We start from the raw sequence: 22,974 nt of genomic DNA on the forward strand, positions 1-22,974 counted from the left end.
TTTTGATTCTTTGTTAAAAATTCTGGGATGTGGCACATTATGGAGATTAATCACCAATAACCCTAGAATTGAAGCTACTAACTAATCCATGTAAATTGGAAAGTGTAGTAATGGCAGCAACAGGGAAATCTTCTAATCTTAGCACCTGGAGCTCCTTTTGGGTAGACAATATTCCACCCAGAACTGAAGTTTACATTAAATGCATTAACAGTGAGTTTTTATTCTACTATACAAACATACAGGATGAAATCTTAAAAAAAATAATTACAAGATTATACAAGAAGCAATGAATAATATGCCAATTCTTTCCAAAGTACAACTTGCTTTTACCTTAGTGGGTGCCCAGGTAGATATTAACTGAGGATAATTTGTTCCCCTTATGTGCTTTTAGAATAAAGAGAATGTGGGTAAAGAAAGGCAGATGCTAGATCTATTCCTAGCATCCTAGGCCACCTGTATGGAAGTTCACTGGAAAAAAAGAGTATCTTAAATAATAATCTATTTATGTAATGGAGAAATAAGTATGACCTATACAGGTGCATCTCATAAAATTAGAATATCATCAAATGTTATTTTATTTCAGTAATTAAATTCAAAAAGTGAAACTCATATTTATATAGATGCATTATACACAGATTGATATATTTCAAGCATTTATTTATTTTAATTTTGATGATTATAGCTTACAGCTACTGAAAACTCAACATTCAGTATTTCAGAAAACAAGACCATTACAAAAGACCAATAAAAAAGGATTTTTAATACAGCAATATGGTGTGCACATCTGCTGGTGTTGGTCCACTGTTTTATCCAAGTCCAAAGTCAGAGCAGCCCTCTACCAGGAAATTCTAGAGCACTTCCTGCTTCCCCCTGCTGACTAGCTTTATGGAGATGCTGATTTCATTTTCCAGCAGAACTTGCCACCTGTTCACACTGCCAAAAGTACCAATACCTGGTTTAATGATCATGATATCACTGTGCTTGATTAGCCAGCAAACTCGCCTGACCTAAACTCCATAAAGAATCTATGGGGTATTGTCAAGAGGAAGATGAGAGACACCAGACCCCACAATGCAGATGAGCTGAAAGCCACTATAAAAGCAACCTGGGCTTCCATAACACCTCAGCAGTACCACAGACTGATCGCCTCCATGCCACGCCGCATTGATGCAGTAATTAATGCAAAAGGAGCCCCGACCAAGTAGTGAATACTATACTGCACATGGACATACTTTTCTGTAAGCCAACATTTCTTTTTTAAAAATCCTTTTTTTCTTATTGTAATATTCACATTTTCTAAGATACTGAATTTCGGGTTTTCACAAGCTGTAAGCCATAATCATCAAAATTAAAAGAAATAAATGCTTGAAATATATCAGTCTGTGTATAAGGCATCTATATAAATATATGAGTTTCAATTTTTGCATTTAATTACTAAATAAATTAACTTTTTGATGATATTTTAATTTTATGAGATGCACCTGTAGAATTGGCAATTAACAAGCAGCACTGGAAATAAATATCCAGTAAAAAAAAAATAAAGAAAATTATTTTCAGAACTCACCATAAGATGTTCCTTACTAATCTTTGCAGATTCCCCCTGAAAGACATATACCTTCTCATTATGGAACACATTCAGAGTCACAGGTAGAGAATCAGTGAGCACTTGCACCTTGATGTCACAGACAGCCACCACCTGATTAGCTTCAACAGAAATCCGGAAATGATCCCTGTTACTTCCTTCTTTACTGTGTTGATAAACTACGAGTCCATCTGCTAGTTCTTGTTGTGAAAAAGAATCTGTGGGTCGTCCCTGTTTTAAAACTTCTCCCCATCTTGGTTTAGTGCTGATATAGTATTTAATTTCATCTTCTGTACGCAGATCTAAGTTGGTCTCCAGTCTAAGATTTGTGGCAGACAATGTCTCTTTACCACCAGGAAGCACATTTAGAGTGGTGATATTAGAAATATGAATGTAAGGTTCAGATGCTTGGACTTCTAAAATAGTGGTAAGATGATGAAGCCCATCAGACACTCTCAACTGTATAGAACCCTGGTCTGGTCCACTATGAATAAACAGAATTCTGTGTCTTCTGAGGTCCTCTTGTGTGAATCTGACAACAACAAGTGATGGGTTATCCACAAAAACAATTCTTCCAAAGGGAACTCCATATCGAACTAGCACTATTTGTGAATCTGTTGATCCTGAGTCTGGATCTAAAAATGCAATATCATTTGTAGTTAGCAATTTCTGCCCATCACGGACAACAGTGAAAACTTTTTGCACTATTTGAAAAGGTGGGTTGTCATTAACAGGTTGAATAGAGACACGAAAGACACCTCTCATCACTTCCTGGTCTTCAAACTCTTCTTCTCCACTTGTATCAGAGGCACTTCCATCTTGCTGCCGTGAAGCTACAAATGGTATATCATCTTCAGTAGTTTCAGAACCATCATGCTGGTAAAAAATTAAACCATCAAGAATGTCATCATTGGTAAACTCTGATATTCCTTCTTCTATAGGATCACCAGACTGTAAACTTCCCTTCCTTATTAGTGTTCCATGTTGAGGCCCATCAATTACTTCATAAATAAAATCAAAATTACTGTCACTTTTTAGAAAAAGGTGATCTGAGGTTATTGCCTCCTCCCCCCCTTCCAGCACATGTAATATTTGATTAATAAGCTGCGGGGCATCTGGATCTGCACCAATCAGAACCTTGTATGTGTACACTGGAGAAGCCATGCCACGATATAAGATCTGGAACTGAAACTGGTCTTCAGTATCTTTTGTGTTACGAACTGTAGCTGTGTAGCTGATACGCCCATTCACTAGGTCTTCCTGGGAAAATCGTGACCCTTCAATAAGACGCCTACCATCAAACTGTAGATTTCCCTTCTTGGGAGATTGAACAATGAAATAAGTGAATAATGCCAGTTCATGATCTTGCATAGTTGTGTCAACCTGTAAGTTCTTTTGTGTGAGATTTATTTCCCGTGCTTTTCCCAGCTTTAAAGGGATCATCCTCATCATTTGAATACTGGACCGCTTTACCTTGACCTGCAATGTCTGATCCCCCATTTCCTGTGTTCCCAATTTGAGCTGAATTCTTAGATCTTCACTCATTTCACCCCCCCTAATATCTGAAATTGTGCTGAGATACCTCACTCTTGATTTCTCTAAGTCACTCTGCTTAAAAGTGTCTGTGGCTTTCCATTCCTCTCCAGCCACTAGTTTTTGTATAACTCCTAACCTGGGGTTCTCAATTAAGCTATACACGGCTTCCATTCCCAGTTTATCTAAGTTTGTTAATATAGGAAGATTGGAAGGAGTGATCAGTGCAGATGATCCCTCAGATACCACCACTGCTTTTGATGTCATGTTCTTTTGAGGCTCCAACACTATAAAGCTTACATATGCCAAAGAGCTTCTTGTTGTTCCATCAGTAGCCTGTAGTGTAAGCTGTGCCTGTTGTCCAGACTTATGGATAAATACCACTTGGCCTTCTTCTAAATCCCTGCAAGAAAATTCTTGAATGGCTTTTCCAGGCTTGTGTTGAAATTCAACATGTCCTTCTTTTGAACTCCCCATAATATAAACATTGAGCAGATCACATGGTGTATCAGGGTCATTAATCTTGATTATATCCGCTGTTAACAATTTCCTACCTCTTTTTAAAATTCCTAATATATTACCTTTAGGAAATTCAATAGATGGTATAGTTGTTGAAGGGGATATATTTATTGTAAAATTGTAACGCTGAGCCTTCCTCAAGCATTCTGGAATGTTTACACTACTAGCCAATGAAACCTCCAAAATCAGGTGGTCTTCAAGTGATTGTGACCCATCGTGAACATATTTTACCCTATGATTGGTAACATCTAATAGTGTAAATTTTCGCCTAGATTCAGCACCAGGTATGTCAAGTACCAAATGTCCTTTTTGAGTGTCATTTATTATACTGAAAAGAAACTGAGACTGGCGAATACCAGATTTTCTTAGGTCAATTGTGGGATGGAAATGTCTCCATTCCAGAACGGAAAATCCCCCTCTTGTTACTAACATTGGCTTTGGGTTAAGAAGTGAAGTCAGTTTAGTACTACTGGGTTCCATCTTGCAAATATCAAAAATATTGCTAATAACTGTGGTGGCAGTGGAAGAGGGTGGAGTAGTGACCTCTTCATAATCAACATAGTCATCATACTCATTACAACTATCTGTAATATCTCTGCTACCCAAAGCATCATCAAGCCCTTTCTTCATGGAGTTTATCTTCAAATCTGAGACACAGCCAGAGAAAGATCTGTATTCCATATCATCTTTGAAGAGTCGACTAAGAGGACCTTCCATTATTTTAACCAATGAGATATCATCTATTCCCCCAAGGTAAAGATTGCCATGCAAGTCTAACATGTGTCCAAGGTTATCAAGAGAGACCTGGGAAGAGGTTGTATCCACAATGAGCTGCATTTTAAATTTGTCTATGAAAACTTGGATATCATGCGGCCGGCTGTCACTTACATAAACCAGATTTTCAATTTTCACTGCAGACCTTCCTGTATATAGTGTACCCTGTAAGTGACCACCAGCAATTTCAAAGTATAAATAGGATTTTTGTGGTCCAGACTGGTAGATTAGTGGGGCACGCCCTGGTCTAGATGTTTCCAAAGTAAGACGAATTGATCCGTGTGATTTCATATCCCAACTAGGGAATATTATGTATGAACGTGGCCCAATAAATCCAAAGGATTTGGCTGAGTTAGAAAGAGAATTGATTTGGCAATCTTCCCATTGTCCATTGAACTCTGCTTGAGGATTGGAACCGGAAAGCAAGTCAATGTTGTCAAATCTGGCTTCTAATATGCATCCATGAAAAGAAGGAATGTCCTGCAAATGATATGGAATGTTGCTTGTACCAGTTCCACCCAGAAAGATGCCATGGTCAAGATTCAACTTTTGTGAGGACCAAGGAAGATCCATGATGCTGGTAAAGTTGTTTAGCGTTAAAGACATCTGGGACTCTGAAATAATCAAATTTATTTGGTATGTCTCCTTGCTTTTTAAAATCATCCACGTTGGGGAATACAGAAGGGATTCTCCTTCACCTCTTTCCAAGCGAGCCTGTGGGGAAATATAAAATATGTTGCAAACATTAAGAATGTATGTAGTTTGTACAGATATTTTTTAATTGACTAGGAATACAAAAGAATGTGTGACCAGATCCTACTCTCAACCTTTGGCTAACCTTAGTAGCACACTAACAGGGTCAGGCAACTTTGTCATGCAAGAAAAACAAAGACTAGGAGCAGTAAAAGGCTGATGAAGACTGACTGGGCAATGCAGAGGTAAGGACCTCTGCATCCCCCATCCACTTCCTTCTTCTGTACCCCCTTCTCAGCTTTGACCACCGCAAAAAACTGTCAGCAGCTGGCCCCTCTCTAGGACTTCCAGCGGCCACGTCTTTAAGGCTGGGGTATTCTCCCACCAAGTGCACTAAGTGCACATTAATTTGCAGCTCTGCCTCCCCTCCAGTGGCAAGGCAGATTATAAAGGCTGCAGCGGTATCCGGGTACCAGGCTGTATCGCAGCACATCACTATGCACCACCCCCCTTGCTGTCCCATAAGCACACTACTCCCTAGATCTCTTGTCCTGCCCTCAGTGCAGGGGCAGAGAGGGGTATCTCTGAGTAGATCTCAGCTCAACTTGGTTTTGTTTTAGAAGCAGGATGGAAAGTCCCCATCCTGCTGCTGGAACACAGCATTGTATACTGTATGTAGCCGAGGCTACACACAGTTTAAACAGTGCTGACAGCTGCTGCATGTGTTGGTGAAGGAAATAGTTTGTTTGGACCAGCTTTGTCCAGACAAACTATTTAAAGTTCACTAAAACATGGAGTTAAGCTTTAAATGCTTGTGAGATCTATGCATGGGGTTGGTGAAATCTGTGCACATTTTTACTTTGTATATACACAAAAAAACATTCCTAAACACGTTTGCATTTGTTTTATTCCAAAGTACAAGTTGCAAGTGAGATTTTACAGCACAGTGGTGTTGTGGTTAGCACTTTGGCCTAGCAGCACCACATACATTATTCGGGCCATTGCATTCCACAAATCAGTTTTCTGCTGGATCTTGTAATCCAGACATTTTTACATTGGATATGATGCTTTATTTTATTTCTATGGTCCAATTATCTGTACGACACAACACTGTGAATGGTGGTCCTGTTGTGAGGTCAATACAGCAGACCCTCAGATCTGCCTTCTAAAACTCTATTCTTTGGATTACCATAGGCGTGGCTGACTCAGTGCTGCGGTATCTGAGTCCACTTGTTCCGGTAAGCACATTATCTCCTTTGGTGGTGGATTGTCACATATAGGTGATTGACACATGGACAAGAATTTTGCTATCCTATACCACTGTGATTGCACCATAATTCTTCACTTTTTGGGGGGGGGGTTCCCTTTGGACTTTCCTTTATATGTGAAATGGCCTTTTTTAATATATTTTTGTAATCAATGTACAGTATGTAGTGTTTGCACAGGGCACTTTAGAGTTTAATATGATATGCACCAGACACAATAAACTTTTTTTCACTCATTGTATTTTTAGCGCTGCACTTTTACATTACATATGCTATGACAATGTGTTGTCAGTTGTAGTGCGAGCAGCTTTGAGGTTTGTTTGATTTTTATATAGATTTAGCGTGGTACTTTTTTACTAGACAAATGTATGAATGTGCGTTTGGGACCTTAGAGTGTAAGCTCCTTGAGGGCAGGGACTAATTGGAATGTACAATATTGTATGTAAAGTGCTGCGTAAATTGACAGCAGCACTTTACATATAGTGGTCTATATATACAGTATATATATATATATATGTGTATATATATAGTTGCTAGCACATGCCTGAACTGCCGAGTGCATCTCACCCTTTGGACTATAGATATATATATATATATATATATATATATATATATACATATATATATATATATATATATATATTATGTGGGGATTAGCTTGGTGGCGGGCGTGGATGACCCCTTGGGGGGGGTTCGTTACACAAGGAGATAGCCGAGAAGTGGTTGCAAACAACAGTTTGGTTTATTCATGCAATTTTCTTCACCAGACTGCAAGCGTCAAAAACATCCAAAATAAAATAAAACACAAAATAAATCCTTGCCACTGTGGGCGGCTACCTTCTCACACACGGGAACCTATCTAAGGAACTCTGTCCCCAACCTACTGTTGGGCTGACTTGGCTGATCATACAGCAGACTATCAATAGTCCATTTATTATCTCTTCACATAGAGAATGTCCCTTTTCTCTTTACACAGCACATGTTCATTGGACTTTCCTTTCACATAGAAAACATGCATTGGTTTTTCTCTTCACACTCTTCACATAGAAATAGTTCATTTTCTCACCTTGAGAAGTCTTTACACTTTTTACCCTCCTCAGCGCACATCGCTCCAGGAGGTCTTTCCCATGCTCACACAGCTTCAGGGGGCATCACTTCTCCCATGCTCACACAGCGTCGGGAGGCACACATCTGACTGTCCTCCTCTCCCCAGCTCACACAGCGTCAGGAGGCAGCAATCCTTAGACTTCCTTTGGACAAATTATAGAGGCCTTAACTTCCTCATTCCGAACAGCTGAAGGCCTTTCAACTTCCTTAAGCCGTCCTGGCTACCTTTTCTGCTGCCTTTGCAGCCGACACCCTATAGTAATTGGTGAATTTTCTAAACCAGGTGGAAATGTATCTCCTGTCTGTGACTACATCCACAGATTTACCTGACTTCCTGTCACATACCCCCCCCCTCTTGTTTCAACCCTAGGGTTGGGACACAGATTTCCAGGCACGCATGTGTCAGGCACTGCTCTTGACTCTCACTGATAAGCCTCCTAGTATCTTCCCTCCCCAGTTCATTAACAACTGCTAACCTTTGTTGAAATGCTTGTAGGGGTGACTCTTTCTTTAAGTCCGTTAGCTTGACTATACACACTTGTTTGGGCTGATCCTCTCCATCTTCATATAGCCAATTCTCTGTATCTTCAAGCTTCAGGATGAAACTGTTTCTGTCATCTTCATTGACAGATTTCTCATAAATGTCAGACAACTTGTCCCTCATCTCATATACACATTCTTCAACTGCATTTTTGGCGTCATTTTGCTCCTTCTCAGGTTTGTCCTGCATAACTATCTGTCCTATCCACCAAGGAGGACCGTGATCCATAGGCAACTCAATTGGGCTAGTCTTAAAGTCTTCAACATTCTTGAGCCGCCTCTCTCTGCAATCAATAAATGATTTCCACAAAACTGTGAGAACCTCTGCTTCACTTGGCTTTGTTCCAAGAAATGCCTTCTTGAGCTTGGCTTGCTCTAAGATGCTGTGCAGAAGGCCTTCCATTTGTGACAACATGCTGTCACACATTTCTTCAAAGTGACCCCTGTTCATTTTTCCAGCGACATCATCAACTTTCCTTCCACCATCATATGGGTCAAAGGCAGTAGCTTCATTAATTAGCCGTAGACAGTTGAACCCAGCAATCTGGGTGGTATCCATTACAGACCTCCTCTCTGCATCAGTGAAGAAGCATGGAACTGCAACACAGTCTATTACAGGTTTCTTCAATGCACTTTCTGCTATTGCACTACTTTTCCCTTGTAGCTCCTTTAGTATTTCCTTGCTTTGGTTGAATTGCATATCTGCTGAACTATTTGACCGCTCAAGGTCACCTAGTTCCTTTTTTCTATCTGAACTCCACATGGAATGTATCTCAAGATCACGATCAAACTTCTGCCACCTGTCTTTCACCAGTTCCATTTTGGAAATATTCCCTGAAAGGCACTTATTCATTTGCTTCACGTTTTCACCAACAGCCTTAGTTTTCTCCACTAGGTGGTGTTTGCTTTTTTCTCCAAGCTTTATATCACTTGCCTTAGTTTTCTCCACTAGGTTTTCAGCCTGAACTGAGAAATCATCACATTTCTTACACAGCTCCTTTGTTTGCTGAAGTTCTAATGATACATTTTCCAGTGCTTGAAGTTTTTGAAGGAACTGTTTATTCCAGAGGGGTGATTCAAACAACATGTCATCAAATTTCTGATGCTCACTCAGGACAGACCCCAAAACACTGATCCTTTTATAAACTGCATCAGGCACACTATCCCCTCTTTGGGACAGATCCTCTTCAAGCTCTTCCAACTGAATCTTCATTTCTTCTACTTGCTGTTCTAAGGCTCGCTTAGACTTTTCTAGCTCCTGAACGCTTTTCACAACATCATCCTTGGAGCTGACCAAATCTTCCATTTCTGTACACAGCTGCTTGTTAACTCTTTCTAGTTCAACCTTACACTCTAGAGCTTCCTCCAAAGAGCGAGCCAAGAACAGGGCTTTGCTCTCTTTATCACGTGCCTCCGCTTCTGCACGGTCGCGTTCTTCTGCATATTTTGCAGACACAGTCTTCTCCTCACCAAGCATCTGATCAAACTTCTTTTTCACATTTCCAACATTTTCTAATGAACCAACGCTTTCTTCCATGCGTTTTTTCATATCTCCTATCTGAGCTTGCAATGTTGCGACTTGCTCTGATAGGTTTTTCTTTGCTTCCTCCTCCTCTTTTTATTGTTCCAGGAAGCCATCTTCCATTTGTTTGAGCTTTGTGCTACAACTCAGCCTTTGACACCTCTCTTCCTGTAAGAGTTCCTGCATGTCTTGCAGCTGCGATTCCAAGATAGAGAAATCTTTGGCAATTTCTCTAGATTTGCTGTCTGCTTGAGAAAGCTGATTTGTGACACTGTCCAACTCAACCTGCAGTCGGTTTGCCTTTTCTGACAGCTTAGCACACACTCGGTCACCTTCTGACACCTTGACCTGCGATTCCTGCAGCTGTGCCTCTACTTTTTTTTTCTTGTGTTCAGAATCTCCTTTTTCCTGCATAAGAGCCTTCACCTCATTGGCTAGCTTCTGGGAATGAGAATGTAATTCTGCCACACAGGCTTCTTTCTTCTTTAGCTGCTGCTGGACACGTTGGGCTTCATCTTTCCAACTTTCACAGTCCGTACGTAATTCATCTACCACATTGCTCAAAGTGGTGAGCTCATACACAGTACTCAGTAATTTAGCCTCTCTCTCACTTTTCTCCTTGTAGCTGAGAGACAATGTCGTTTTCAGAGCGACATTCTGTTCCTGCACATCCTGCAGGTCTATTTTTGTAGCTTCCAAAGACTGAAGACTTTTTGCCAGCTGATTACGCAACTCCAACATATCACCCTTACTTTGCTTCTGCAAAGTCTGAATTTCAATTTCCTTTTCCATGAGGATGGTATCTTTCTCCATTATAGTCTCTCTCCGTTTTTGTAACTCGGAAAAAAGAAGAGCAGTGGATTCTTCCCACTGTAACACCTGAGCCTGCAAGTTTCTATGCTCCATCCTAAGCAACTCCAGGGCTTGTTCCTTTTCTTCCATTTTCCATTGCAAGGCATCCAGCTCAGCCCTGCACACATACTCGGTTTCCTCCAAACTGATGACCTCCATTGGCTGCTGGCGTCTCTGCTTCCAACCTGCCATGCTCTCTTGGTGAGCCTTTTGTTGAGCTGCAAAGCTCCGCTGAAAATCCGCATTTGCCTCAGTGTTGCTAGGGACAACAACCTTCCTCTTTAGTAGATTCTCTTTAGGCATGGATGGGACTCGTTCAGACGGTAACATCCCCTCCATCCATAGAATTCGGTCTCTCATTTCAGCTATCTTTGCATCTTTCAGGCGTTTTGACCGCCCCATCTTCAATAACTCCACAATAAATTTTTCACAGTCCAGCAAAAAATTTTGAGACCACTGTCTCTGTAAAACAAGTAGTTTTTCTCTCTCTTTTAGGATCTTCTCTCCTGCACACACAGATTGTGCAATCTCATGCACCAGACAAAGTTCATAGAACATATGCACTTCTTTGCAGGGATCTCTGCTTCTGCCTAATGCATACCTCCACCATATGTGGGGATTAGCTCGGTGGCGGGCGTGGATGACCCCTTGGGGGGGGGGTTCGTTACACAAGGAGATAGCCGAGAAGTGGTTGCAAACAACAGTTTGGTTTATTCATGCAATTTTCTTCACCAGACTGCAAGCGTCAAAAACATCCAAAATAAAATAAAACACAAAATAAATCCTTGCCACTGTGGGCGGCTACCTTCTCACATACAGGAACCTATCTAAGGAACTCTGTCCCCAACATACTGTTGGGCTGACTTGGCTGATCATACAGCAGACTATCAATAGTCCATTTATTATCTCTTCACATAGAGAATGTCCCTTTTCTCTTCACACAGCACATGTTCATTGGACTTTCCTTTCACATAGAAAAAATCCATTGGTTTTTCTCTTCACACTCTTCACATAGAAATAGTTTATTTTCTCACCTTGAGAAGTCGTCACACTTTTTACCCTCCTCAGCGTACATCGCTCCAGGAGGTCTTCCCCATGCTCACACAGCTTCAGGGGCATCACTTCTCCCATGCTCACACAGCGTCGGGAGGCACACATCTGACTGTCCTCCTCTCCCCAGCTCACACAGCGTCAGGAGGCAGCAATCCTTAGACTTCCTTTGGACAAATTATAGAGGCCTTAACTTCCTCATTCCAAACAGCTGAAGGCCTTTCAACTTCCTTAAGCCGTCCTGGCTACCTTTTCTGCTGCCTTTGCAGCCGACACCCTATAGTAATTGGTGAATTTTCTAGTCCAGGTGGAAATGTATCTCCTGTCTGTGACTACATCCACAGATTTAACTGACTTCCTGTCACAATATATATATACAGTATCTCACAAAAGTGAGTACACCCCTCAAATTATTGTAAATATTTTATTATATCTTTTCATGTGACAACACTGAAGAAATTACACTTTTCTACAATGTAAAGCAGTGAGTGTACAGCTTGTATAACAGTGTAAATTTGCTGTCCTCTCAAAATAACTCAACACACAGCCAATTCATGTCTAAACCACTGGCAACAAATGTGAGTACACCCCTAAGTGAAAATGTTCAAATTGGACCCAATTACCCATTTTTCCTCCCCGGTGTCATGTGATTTGTTGTTTAAAGGTCTCAGGTGTGAATGAGGAGCAGGTGTGTTAAATTGGGTGTTATCGCCCTCACTCTCTCATACTGGTCACTGGAAGTTCAGCATGGCACCTCATGACAAAGAACTCTCTAAGGATCTGAAAAAAATAATTGTTGCTCTACATAAAGAGGGCCTATGCTATAAGAAGATTGCCAAGACCCAGAAACTAAGTGGCAGCACGGTGGCAAAGACCATAAAGCGGTTTAACAGGACAGGTTCCACTCAGAACAGGCTTTGCCATGGTCGACCAAAGAAGTTGAGGGCACGTACTCAGCGTCATATCCAGAGGTTGTCTTTGGGAAATAGACATATGAGTGCTGCCAGCATTGCTGCAGAGGTTGAAGAGGTAGGGGGTCAGCCTGTCAGTGCTCAGACCATATACTGCACACAGCATCAAATTGGTCTGCATGGCTGTCGTCCCAGAAGGAAGCCTCTTCTAAAGGTGCTGCACAAGAAAGCCCACAAACAGTTTGCTGAAGACAAGCAGACTAAAGACATGGATTACTGGAACCATGTCATGTGGCCTAAGGAGACCAAGATAAACTTTTTGGTTCAGATGAGGTCAAGCGTGTGTTGCGGCAACCAGGTGAGGAATACAAAGACAAGTGTGTCTTGCAGGAGTGGAAGAGGGCTCCAGTGGTAACCTGTGCAGCTCTGGTGAACTCCATGCCCAAGAAGGTTAGGGCATAGTTACATTGTAGTAGTTGTTACATAGTAGTTGAGGTTGAATAAAGACTATAGTCCATCCAGTTCAACCTGTGTAGGTGTGTGTGGAATCAATCAACTCACATACCCCTGAATGTTTTGATCCTTGAGATGTATGTCCAAGTGTCTGTTAAAAATAGCCATACTCCCTGCAGTAACTACCATTTGTGGTAGAGAATTCCATAATCTTGTAGCTCTTACTGTAAAAAACCCCCTGCGTAGCCTAAGATTAAATCTCTTCTCTTCTAATCGCATTGTATGGCCACGTGTCCTCATACATTCGTTGCAACTGAACAGTTTTTTTTCTATGCTGAGATCACCATTGAGGTACTTGTATATCGCTATCATGTCCCCTTTCAGGCGTCTCCTTTACAGGGAGAATAAATCAAGCGCTTGTAAGTGCTCTTCATACTTAAAGCGGAATTCCGGGCACAAAAACATTTTTTCAATGAACATACCCCCGGGACAGTCAGGGCTAGTACATTCCACAATGGCTAGCCTCTGATCTGTCCCGGTTCGCACTTACCTGCAAGAAGAAATACTCACTTATAAAATTTCTTCTCCAGCGTTTCCATCTGTTGTGGGCAGCTGAAGCCAGCGCGATCCTCTTCTGCGTCCTCTTCCGTGTCTTCTTCTCCCAGAATGCGCCTGCACCGGCCCCTCTCGTCACTTCCGGTGCGGCGCCGCATTCCTCCACAGCTTCTGGGCATGCCCAAAAGCTGTTTAGCAGGGAATGCGGCGTCGCACCGGAAGTGACGAGCAGGGTCGGTGCCGTCGCATTGATTCCTGGGAGCCGATGACGTTCAGCTCCCAGGAATCATTGCAAACCGGAAGTGACGGCACGGGCCGCGGCCACAGAGGGAGGAAGTGGAAAATAGGTGAGTATTTCTTTCTACAATTACAAGGTAAGTAATAAAAAAATAATCCTAACTATCCAATTCCTTTTCAGGTGAAGAAGAGCAAGCGGATGGCCACAAAATCGATTAGGTCGATTTTGTGCCCGGAACTCCGCTTTAAGATCCTCCAATCCCCTAATCAGTTTAGTTGCCCTTCTCTGGACTCTCTCCAGCTCCATCACATCCCTTCTGAGGACTGGTGACAAGAACTGGACAGAATACTCCAGATGTGGTCGGACCAGTGATTTATAAAGTGGTAGGATTATAGTTTTATCTCTGGAATACAGCCACTTTCTTATGCAAACTAATATGCTGCCGGCTTTGGCAGCTGCAGCTTGACATTGCATGCTATTACTAAGTCTATCTTCCACTAAGACTCCCAGATCTTTCTCCATTATTTATTCCCCCAGGAGTTCCCCCCCCCTCCCAAAGTGTATTGGGCAATTATGGTTTTATTTCCCAAGTGCAATACCTTACACTTCTCCACATTAAACCTCATTTGCCATGTAGTTGCCCACTCTGTTATTTTGTTCAGATCATTCTGTAAGATATCTGCCTCACGATGTGAACATATTGCCCTACTTAATTTTGTGTCATCTTCAAAAACTGATATCGAGCTATTGATCCCGTCCTCAATGCTATTTATGAATAAGTTGAACAAAATTGGTTTCAGGACTGAGCCTTGGGGGACCCCACTTAGCACCCCAGACCAGTCCGAGTATGCGTTATTTATTACCACCCTTTGGACACGCCCCTTTAACCAGTTTTGTATCCAAGAGCAAATCTTGTGGTCGATGCCTGCAGACCCTCTTTTATAAATTAAGCGTTTGTGGGGAACTGTATCAAACACCTTAGCAAAATCCAGGTACACCACATCCACAGGTCTCCCACTATCTAGCTTACAGTTCACCTCCTCGTAGAATGTTAACAGATTGGTTTGACAAGAACGCCCTTTTGTAAACCCGTGCTGATTACTACTGATGATGATCTCTTTAGCAAACTCTTGGATATAGTCCCTTATCATCCCTTCAAGAAGTTTACATACCATTGCTAGTGCTGGAAAATAATGGTGGCCACACAAAATATTGACACTGTGGGCTCAATTTGAACATTTTCCCTTAGGGGTGTGCACACTTTTGTTGCCAGCGGTTTAGACATTAATGGCTGTGTGTTGAGTTATTTTGAGGGAACAGCACATTTACACTGTTATACACTGTTATACAAGCTGTACACACACTACTTTACATTGTAGCAAAGCGTCATTTCTTCAGTGTTGTCACATGAAAAGATATAATAAAATATTTACAATAATGTGAGGGGTGTACTCACTTTTGGGAGATACTGTATATATATATATATATATATATATATATATATATATATAGTATCTGTAATAAATAAGATACTGACAATCAATAAAAATAGATAGAACCAGCTAGCATGGAATACCCTGTCTTACAATTTGACTGTACAATCTTTATACAATTTCCTGTAGAGTTGCCAAACCTATGTAATATGATGACCTACCTAAACTATCCGAAAGAAGGGGTGTATATGACCAGTGTTCAAATGTGCCACATCCCTGATAAACAGTACATGGAAAGGGGTTCCCCTAAATGGGACTTTATAGGCACAAAAGGATCTAATAACGTAATAATCAATAATGATTTTGATAATAATGGTGATTTTTAAAAATCACCATTATTATCAAAATCATTATTGATTAATACGTTATTAGATCCTTTTGTGCCTATAAAGTCCCATTTAGGGGAACACCTTTCCATGTACCTAAACTATCCAATCCATTTGTATCCAATCTGATCTAGATAAGAGGATCTAAATCAGATTGTAACATGTGTGATGAACTTTACCTGTATATGGCAATGATGGCATTTTGCAATTGTCATCTTATAATAATCTTTTAGAGATGGCTACAAATGTATATTTTCATACATGTACCCCTGCTTTTTAAAACCCCAGAACTGACAGAATGCAGTGTATAGGGGTTAAGCACCGTGTTCAGAATTTGGAACAGCTTAGCCTGCGTCTGCGCTGTGTGCTTTCTGAGTCTTTGTGAGGAGGTGTATATTGTGTGTATGTGAGTATGCATGGACAGATGGGGGCAGCTAAGGATAATTTCTAGATCCCTCAGCAGGACATCTGGTCTTAATTAGAATTATAAGAACAAACTGATTTATAATAGTAGTTTATATTTGCAAGTATTTGTCCCAGCATCCATGCAAAACTCTGATTATATAAGTATTGAAAGACTTTTTAAACGTATACATCTGCATTTTCAGCTAAGAAATCACATTAATGTATGATGTGTATTTGTCACCTGGAAATGTGCATATCTGTGTCTGTCTATTTACTTTTTTATCTTTTTTTTCTTTGTTGTGTCTGTTATTTGCATTACAGTCCCTTTTGTCAGAACTCTCCTTCTTGGCTTGGTGCATGAATTGTGTTATGTGGAGGTGGCTACTGTAGTATGCAATTCCTAACAGGGATAAGGAGCTTTTGATAGACGAGACAACTAACAAAAAAAACAAAAAACTAGCGCTCACTATATCCACTTGCTTTTCTGTGTTAAAGAATGCCATGAGCAGAAAGTATCAAACAGTAGCAGATTTTGTGTATGTTTAGCATATTCTTGATAAATGAATTTGTTTTTCAATTCCCTGACTTTTTTCTTTTTGTGCGCTAAAGATACACAAATAGGGAGGCTGTAAATGTTGACCTGGTCATTGTTTAGGCAGCACTCCTATATGCTAATAAAGGCACAGAGATCTGTATACAGTAGAATTTGTAGTGCCCCAGGCTCTCCAAATGATGGCATAACAACTTTTTGTTTACATAAATTAAAAAAAACAAACAAAAAAACACAATAGTATACCCCAATTTTTTTGCAAAATGTGAAAGATTATGTTATGCTGAGTAAATAGATACCTAACATGTCACGCTTTAAAAATGTGCACACTCGTGGAAAGGCGACAAGCCACGGTACTTAAAAATATCTATAGGCGATGTTTTAAACGTCTTTACAGGTTACAGAGGGGGTCTAGTGCTAGAATTATTGTTCTCGCTCTAACGTTTGGGGTGATACCTCACATGTATGATGCGAACAATGTTTACATATGCATGCGTGACTTACGCATGCATTCATTCTGCACGCGAGCATGGGGAAATGGGGGGGGGGGGGGGGCTTTAAAATTTTTTTTCCATATTTCTTTTATTTTACTTTTTATTTTTACACTTTCCCTTAAATTTTTTTTAAAAGCACTTTTATTCCTATTGCAAGGAATGTAAACAACCCTTGTAATAGAAATAAGGATGACAGGTCCTCTTTATGGAAAGGTCTGGGGTCAAAAAGACCCCAAATCTCCTCTTTACCTTTAAAAGCAAAATATCCTAAAAATCACATCCTTTGCGTTTAAAAAAAAGTTATTTACTTCTAGCCTGGACCAGAAGTGACGTCATGACATCGCTCCAGTCCTCCTAGGCCATAGAGGCGATCAAAGTGTATCTACTGTTTGATCGCCTGTGTGACCAGCCAGTGGCACTCTCGGATAATTTCTCAGGAAAACTGGCGGAAACTGTAAGCCTGAGAAACACCAGCGAGTGGCGGGAAAGGAGGGGCATCCCCTCCTGCCGCTTCAGAAAGCCTTCCAGCAGCTCATGAGCTATTTAGACAGCTTTCATGAGAAAACAATACTGGCGTTATGGCTGATATCTACATATTTATATGTATTTATACATATTGTGGTCGGCAAGTGGTTAAACCAACCGTTCTGAGTATCCCTTTCACTTTTAGTTTTGAGACCTTATGCAACCTAAAGGGACTCTGAAATGAGAGATTATGGAGGTGAAGTGATATTATCCCTCCTCTCCATGAGCTTCAACCAAAAGGAGTACCAGACCAAATTCACTAAGTAGTCAAAATCTTTTTTACTGGCTTAAAGCCAGGTACACACGTTTTGAATATCGTACAAAAAAATACCGCTTTCGAATGCGATCGTATGATAATCTGATCGTTAGTACACAGCTTTCGTCTGAATTTTTTTGAAGGGACAAACGCGAAAACGTTTCTCGTATGATAGATCGCACAATTATTGTTTAATCAGTGCAGTTTTCGTCTGAAAATAAAAAACAAATACATTACATCACTTCCCAATTTGTATTCTGTCATACGAGAGTTTTTGTATTTAGAAAAATATTTGTTTTCGATATGGAGACTAGCATGCAAAAAAAAATAGACGATCATTCGTCTGATAATCTCATCGTGTGTACTAGGCTTAATTCTACCCAACCTGATTGCTTTGTTAACAATAGGTTTAAGATTGATTTCTCTGGTATTTGCTTCCCTGAATCTACCTAAACATTTGCAATCATTACTGAGCCTTGATATAGGGAGAGCGTGTTTTGTGCGACACCAGACCAGATCCCTACATGAAAAACACTCATTCAGCTCCAGCAACTTAGCTGGGACCTCTATGAACAGCAGACACATGGCAAGCATGCCTAGGAAGCAGCAGCCCTCCAGGCTGGGATCTTCTACTCTAGGACAAGAACCCCTCTGGCTCACATCACAGAGCATTTATGATCCTTCCTAGCCACCACCTGGGCACCTCTACCCAGGGATTGTTCAGGGCTTTGTAAGTATCTTCCAGGACCCTTCCGGACATACAGAGAGAAGCAGTCAACCCTACAACCAGTGAAATGCAGAAAAGACTAAAACAATCACATGCAGCTCAACTGATAACAGTGAGCCAGTAACTACACTTCCGTAACCTAGCACCTATCTAGGAGGGTGTTACATGTGCAGTACATCGAATATCTAATATAGACAGACTTGTGATCAGAGATTAGCTCCTGAATACATCACTTTAAGGATTACACATGCTCAATCTTCTCCTGCTCATAAGCCTTTTCTCTTTATTATCCCCACTCTAATCTCTGCCACAATGATAGGTCATATTGTTAGTTTCTAACATGTGCACTGCAAAATCTTGCACTGGGAGTTTCTAAGCAATAGAAAGGCTCTTGATTCATTTATGCTGAGCAATTTAGCATAGTTTTTTAGGGCCATGTCACACTGGATATCATGTCCCCGTTTCTATCTATCTATCTATCTATCTATCTATCTATCTATCTATCTATCTATCTATCTATCTATCTATCTATCTATCTATCTATCTGTCTGTCTGTCTGTCTGTCTGTCTGTCTGTCTGTCTGTCTGTCTGTCTGTCTGTCTGTCTGTCTGTCTGTCTATCTATCTATCTATCTATCTATCTATCTATCTATCTATCTATCTATCTATCTATCTATCTATCGTCTATAATTGGGTCAGGGCTGGATGACCCATCCTGGCAGTTCCCTGGTGCCTTCCCCTGAAGTCTGGAAGGTTGGAGAACCTTCTATAATTAGAGGGCAGGGTTTTGGAGGCACTGCCTTGCATATTTATTAGGCCTCAACCAATCCCCAGTAGTGGGTTGGCAGGGGACTGAGATCACCTCATAAATAGACATGGGCCATGCCATTAGGGGCAGTCGGGTGGAAGATGGGGATGCAGTGTTGAGGAGGCTTTCGGAGCCCTTGAGGCAAGCCCCTAGTCTGGAAGGGGGGGGGGGTGTCCTGCCTTGGGCCGGGGCTCAGGTACTGAAAGGATCCTGCCAAAGACACAAGGGAGGTGGCTTTCTTAGAGGCACAGGAGCAAGGAGGGGGCACTGGTGGGATTTGACAAAAGCAGGCCACATTCAACCATTCTCCCTTGAAGACAGCAGTGGGCTTAAGTCTTCTGCCCTTTTTCCATTGGAGATCTTCAAAGAGTCAATTGGGTGGACTGGTGCGGAGAGTTAGCCTGGAGGTCTGGTAAAGAGGCAGTTGCAGCCAGGTGGACTGGCATTGCCTGAAGAAGTGGTGCTGGGATCAGTGGCCACAGAGGAAGTAGAAGGAAATGTTATATACTTTTTCACCCTATGTGTGCTATGTCAAGGGACTGTGAGTTCCTGCCTATAATGGGCTGTTGCTAAGCTGACAAGGAGCCTGTCAGTTCCATCAGGGTAAATCAGTGGAAGTGTGTGCAGGAGAAAGCTGAAGAAGAGACTGTAAATAGCTGTATATAGGAAGTTCTCCCTAAAGTTTTGCTGAAGTCAAGTGGGCATCCAATAAAACTCCCTATTCCCATCTAAACTGTTACCCCCTAAAAAACAACAAACACAAAGCTATGGACTGTTCTCTGTCTACTGTGTGCCTGTGAAGATTCAGTGTGCCTGTCTGTGCAGGAGTGAGGGAACCCTGTTTATCTGCAGCTCCTACATGGGATGTGAGATATATATATATATATATATATATATATATATACTGTATACGATGAACAAATTCACTGCCACTAATTCCACCATATAATTAGTGCCTGTATTCTTAACTCTCAGCCTCCTCCAAATCTCCAGATTCCTTTTTATTTTGCTGCTGTGATCTGACTTCCTTTTAGAGGGTGACTATGTTTGTTCTCCATGGTCCCACTGTATGTAGAAACATAGCCACTCTCTCTTGCTTGCTACCAAAATGGACTCGAGACTATGAGGTTTGTAGAAGGGATAGACCGATATGGTTTTTTCAGGGCTGATACCAATAAAAATACCGATATTTTGGTCACAACGTATCGGTATCGGCCGATATGGGCCGATATTTTGTACATTTAAAGTTTTGAAAAATAAAGACAATTTTTGACACAAATCTGGTACTGAACATGTTAATTTTTGTTTAATGTTTAATGCCTAATGGCTGGTTTGCCGGCACCCTGTGGTGGGTGGCTGGCTGGATGGCACCCTGTGGTGGATGGCTATCTGGCATCCTGTGGTGGGTGGCTGGCTGGCTTGCACCCAGTGGTGGGTGGTTGGCTGTCTGGCACCCTGTGGTGGGTGGCTGGCTGGCTGGCACCCTATGGTAGGTGGGTGGCTGGCACAGGGGCTGTGGGTGGCTGGCTGGTACAGGGCCTGTGGGCAGCTGGCTGGTACATTGCCTGTAGCTGGCTGGTACAGGGCCTGTGGCTGGCTGTCGGGCACCCTGTCTGTGGGTGGCTGGCTGTCTAGCACCCTGTGGTGGGTTGCTGGCTGTCTGGCGCCCTGTGGTGGGTGGCTGTCTGGCACCCTATGGTAGGTGGGTGGCTGGCACAGGGGCTGTGGGTGGCTGGCTGGTACAGGGCCTGTGGGCGGCTGGCTGGTACAGGCCTGTGGCTGGCTGGTACAGGGCCTGTGGCTGGCTGGTACAGGGCCTGTGGCTGGCTGTCTGGCACCCTGTCTATGGGTGGCTGGCTGTCTAGCACCCTGTGGTGGGTGGGTGGCTGGCTGTCTGGCACCCTGTGGTGGGTGGCTGGCTGATACCCTGTGGTGGGTGGGTGGCTGGCTGGTACAGGTCCTATAGGTGGCTGGCTGGCTGGTACAGTGTCTATGGCTGGCAGGTACAGGGCCTGTGGGTGGCTGGCTGGCTAGTACAAGGCCTGTGGGTCGCTGGCTGGCTGGTACAGGGCCTGTGGGTGGCTGGCTGGCTCGCTGGTACAGTGCCTTTGGCTGGCTGATACAGGGCCTGTGGATGTGGGTGGCTGGCTGGCACTGGGCTGCTGTGGGTGGGTGTATGGCTGTGATACACTCCCACAAAACTAGTCCCGACTCCAGACGAAGCTGTCCAAGGCGAGGGAGGCGGCCTAAGAAGGCAGAATGACGTCACAAAAATATCAGCAATATCGGCCAGTTCTGGGGCCGATACCGATATATCGGGGAAAGTGCATATCTGCCGTCAATATATCGACCTTGCCGATAATTGGTCTATCCCTAGTTTGTAGTGTACATGACCGCAACTAACATGCACTGCCTGTTCTAAACAAATTGAAGTGAGAGGGAAAATGAGAGGTTTAGAAACACAATAAGAATCCGTTTAAAGCAGTGGTAAACCACATCCTTTAAAAACAAAACAAAAAAACATGCAAGACAATGGCATAATGTGCATCGCATACTAGCACATTATGAAATGCTTACCTTAGAATGAAACCCTCCAGCGGTGTGCTGTCATAGCTGACAGGGCTTCCAACTTCACCCGGTCTTCCTTCTGGGTTTGCGTGCTGCGGCCATCTGATTGGCCGAGCCACAATGATATCACCCACATGCATGCATGAGTCACAGCCATGGCCCAGAGCTCTGAAGAGTATGCTGTCCCTTCAGAGTGCATGCGCCGGTGATGTCACCAGCTGCATGCATTGTAAATATCTCCTAAACAGTGCAGGTCTAGGAGATATTCACTGTTGATACAGGTAAGCCTTATTATAGGCTTACCTGTAGGTACAAGTGAAAAAAAAAACAATACTTTACTACCACTTTAATGAAAACTAGACTATAGGGTCAGTAAGTAGTGGATGTGTATGAATTATTTTTGGAGAATGAGAATATTGTTTAGTGCATCTTCAAATGCAAATGTTACGCTTCTGTGAAGATTTTAACCACTTTAAGACTGGAAGGATTTGCACCCTTAATGACCAGGCCCTATTTTGCGATTCGCCACTGCATTATTTTAACGGACAATTGCGCGGTCGTGCGACGCTGTACCCAAATAAATTTGATGACCTTTATTTTTCCAACAAATAGAGCTTTCTTTTGGTGGTATTTGATCACCTGTGCGATTTTTATGTTTTGCACTATAAACAAAAAAAGAGCGACAATTTTGAAAAAAAAAAACAATATTTTTCACATTCTGCTATGTGACATTTTAAAAAAAAAGAAATGTAAAAATCAAAATGTTTTAACATTTTGGGCCAATTTGTTTTCTGTTACATATTTTTTGGTAAAAAAAATCGCAATAAGCGTATTTTCATTGGTTTGCGCAAAAGTTATTGCGTCTACTAACTACGGGAAAGATTTATGTCATTTTTATTGTTTTTTTTATTTTTTACTAGTAACGGCGGCGATCAGTGATTTTTAACGGGACTTCAACATTGCGGCGGACAGATTAGACCCCTAACTGACATTTTTGACACTTTTGGGGGTACCAGTGACATTACTACAGTAATCAGTGCTAAAAATATGCACTGTTTTTTCTTTTTTTTTACTAGTAATGGCGGCGATCTGCGATTTTTGTGGGACTGCGATATCGCGGCGGACAGATCGGGCCCCTAACTGACATTTTTGACACTTTTGGGGGTACCGGTGACATTACTACAGTAATCAGTGCTAAAAATATGCACTGTTACTGTAATAATGACACT

At 41.9% G+C, this 22,974-nt stretch overlaps 1 protein-coding gene across 1 annotated transcript in view; it reads right to left on the minus strand.

The window, feature by feature from the left end:
- CSPG4 (chondroitin sulfate proteoglycan 4) overlaps positions 1 to 22,974 on the minus strand; it is a 179,741-nt gene that overhangs the window by 79,066 nt on the left and 77,701 nt on the right. Inside the window, exon 3 of the mRNA XM_082253192.1 lies at positions 1,565 to 5,122. Coding sequence (XP_082109318.1) covers positions 1,565 to 5,122 — 3,558 coding nt within the window. The remainder of the gene's footprint in view (positions 1 to 1,564; positions 5,123 to 22,974) is intronic.

The sequence above is a fragment of the Pelophylax lessonae genome (assembly GCF_965119305.1).
Source record: "Pelophylax lessonae genome assembly, chromosome: 4".
In the NCBI taxonomy this organism is placed as follows: Eukaryota; Metazoa; Chordata; class Amphibia; order Anura; family Ranidae; genus Pelophylax; species Pelophylax lessonae.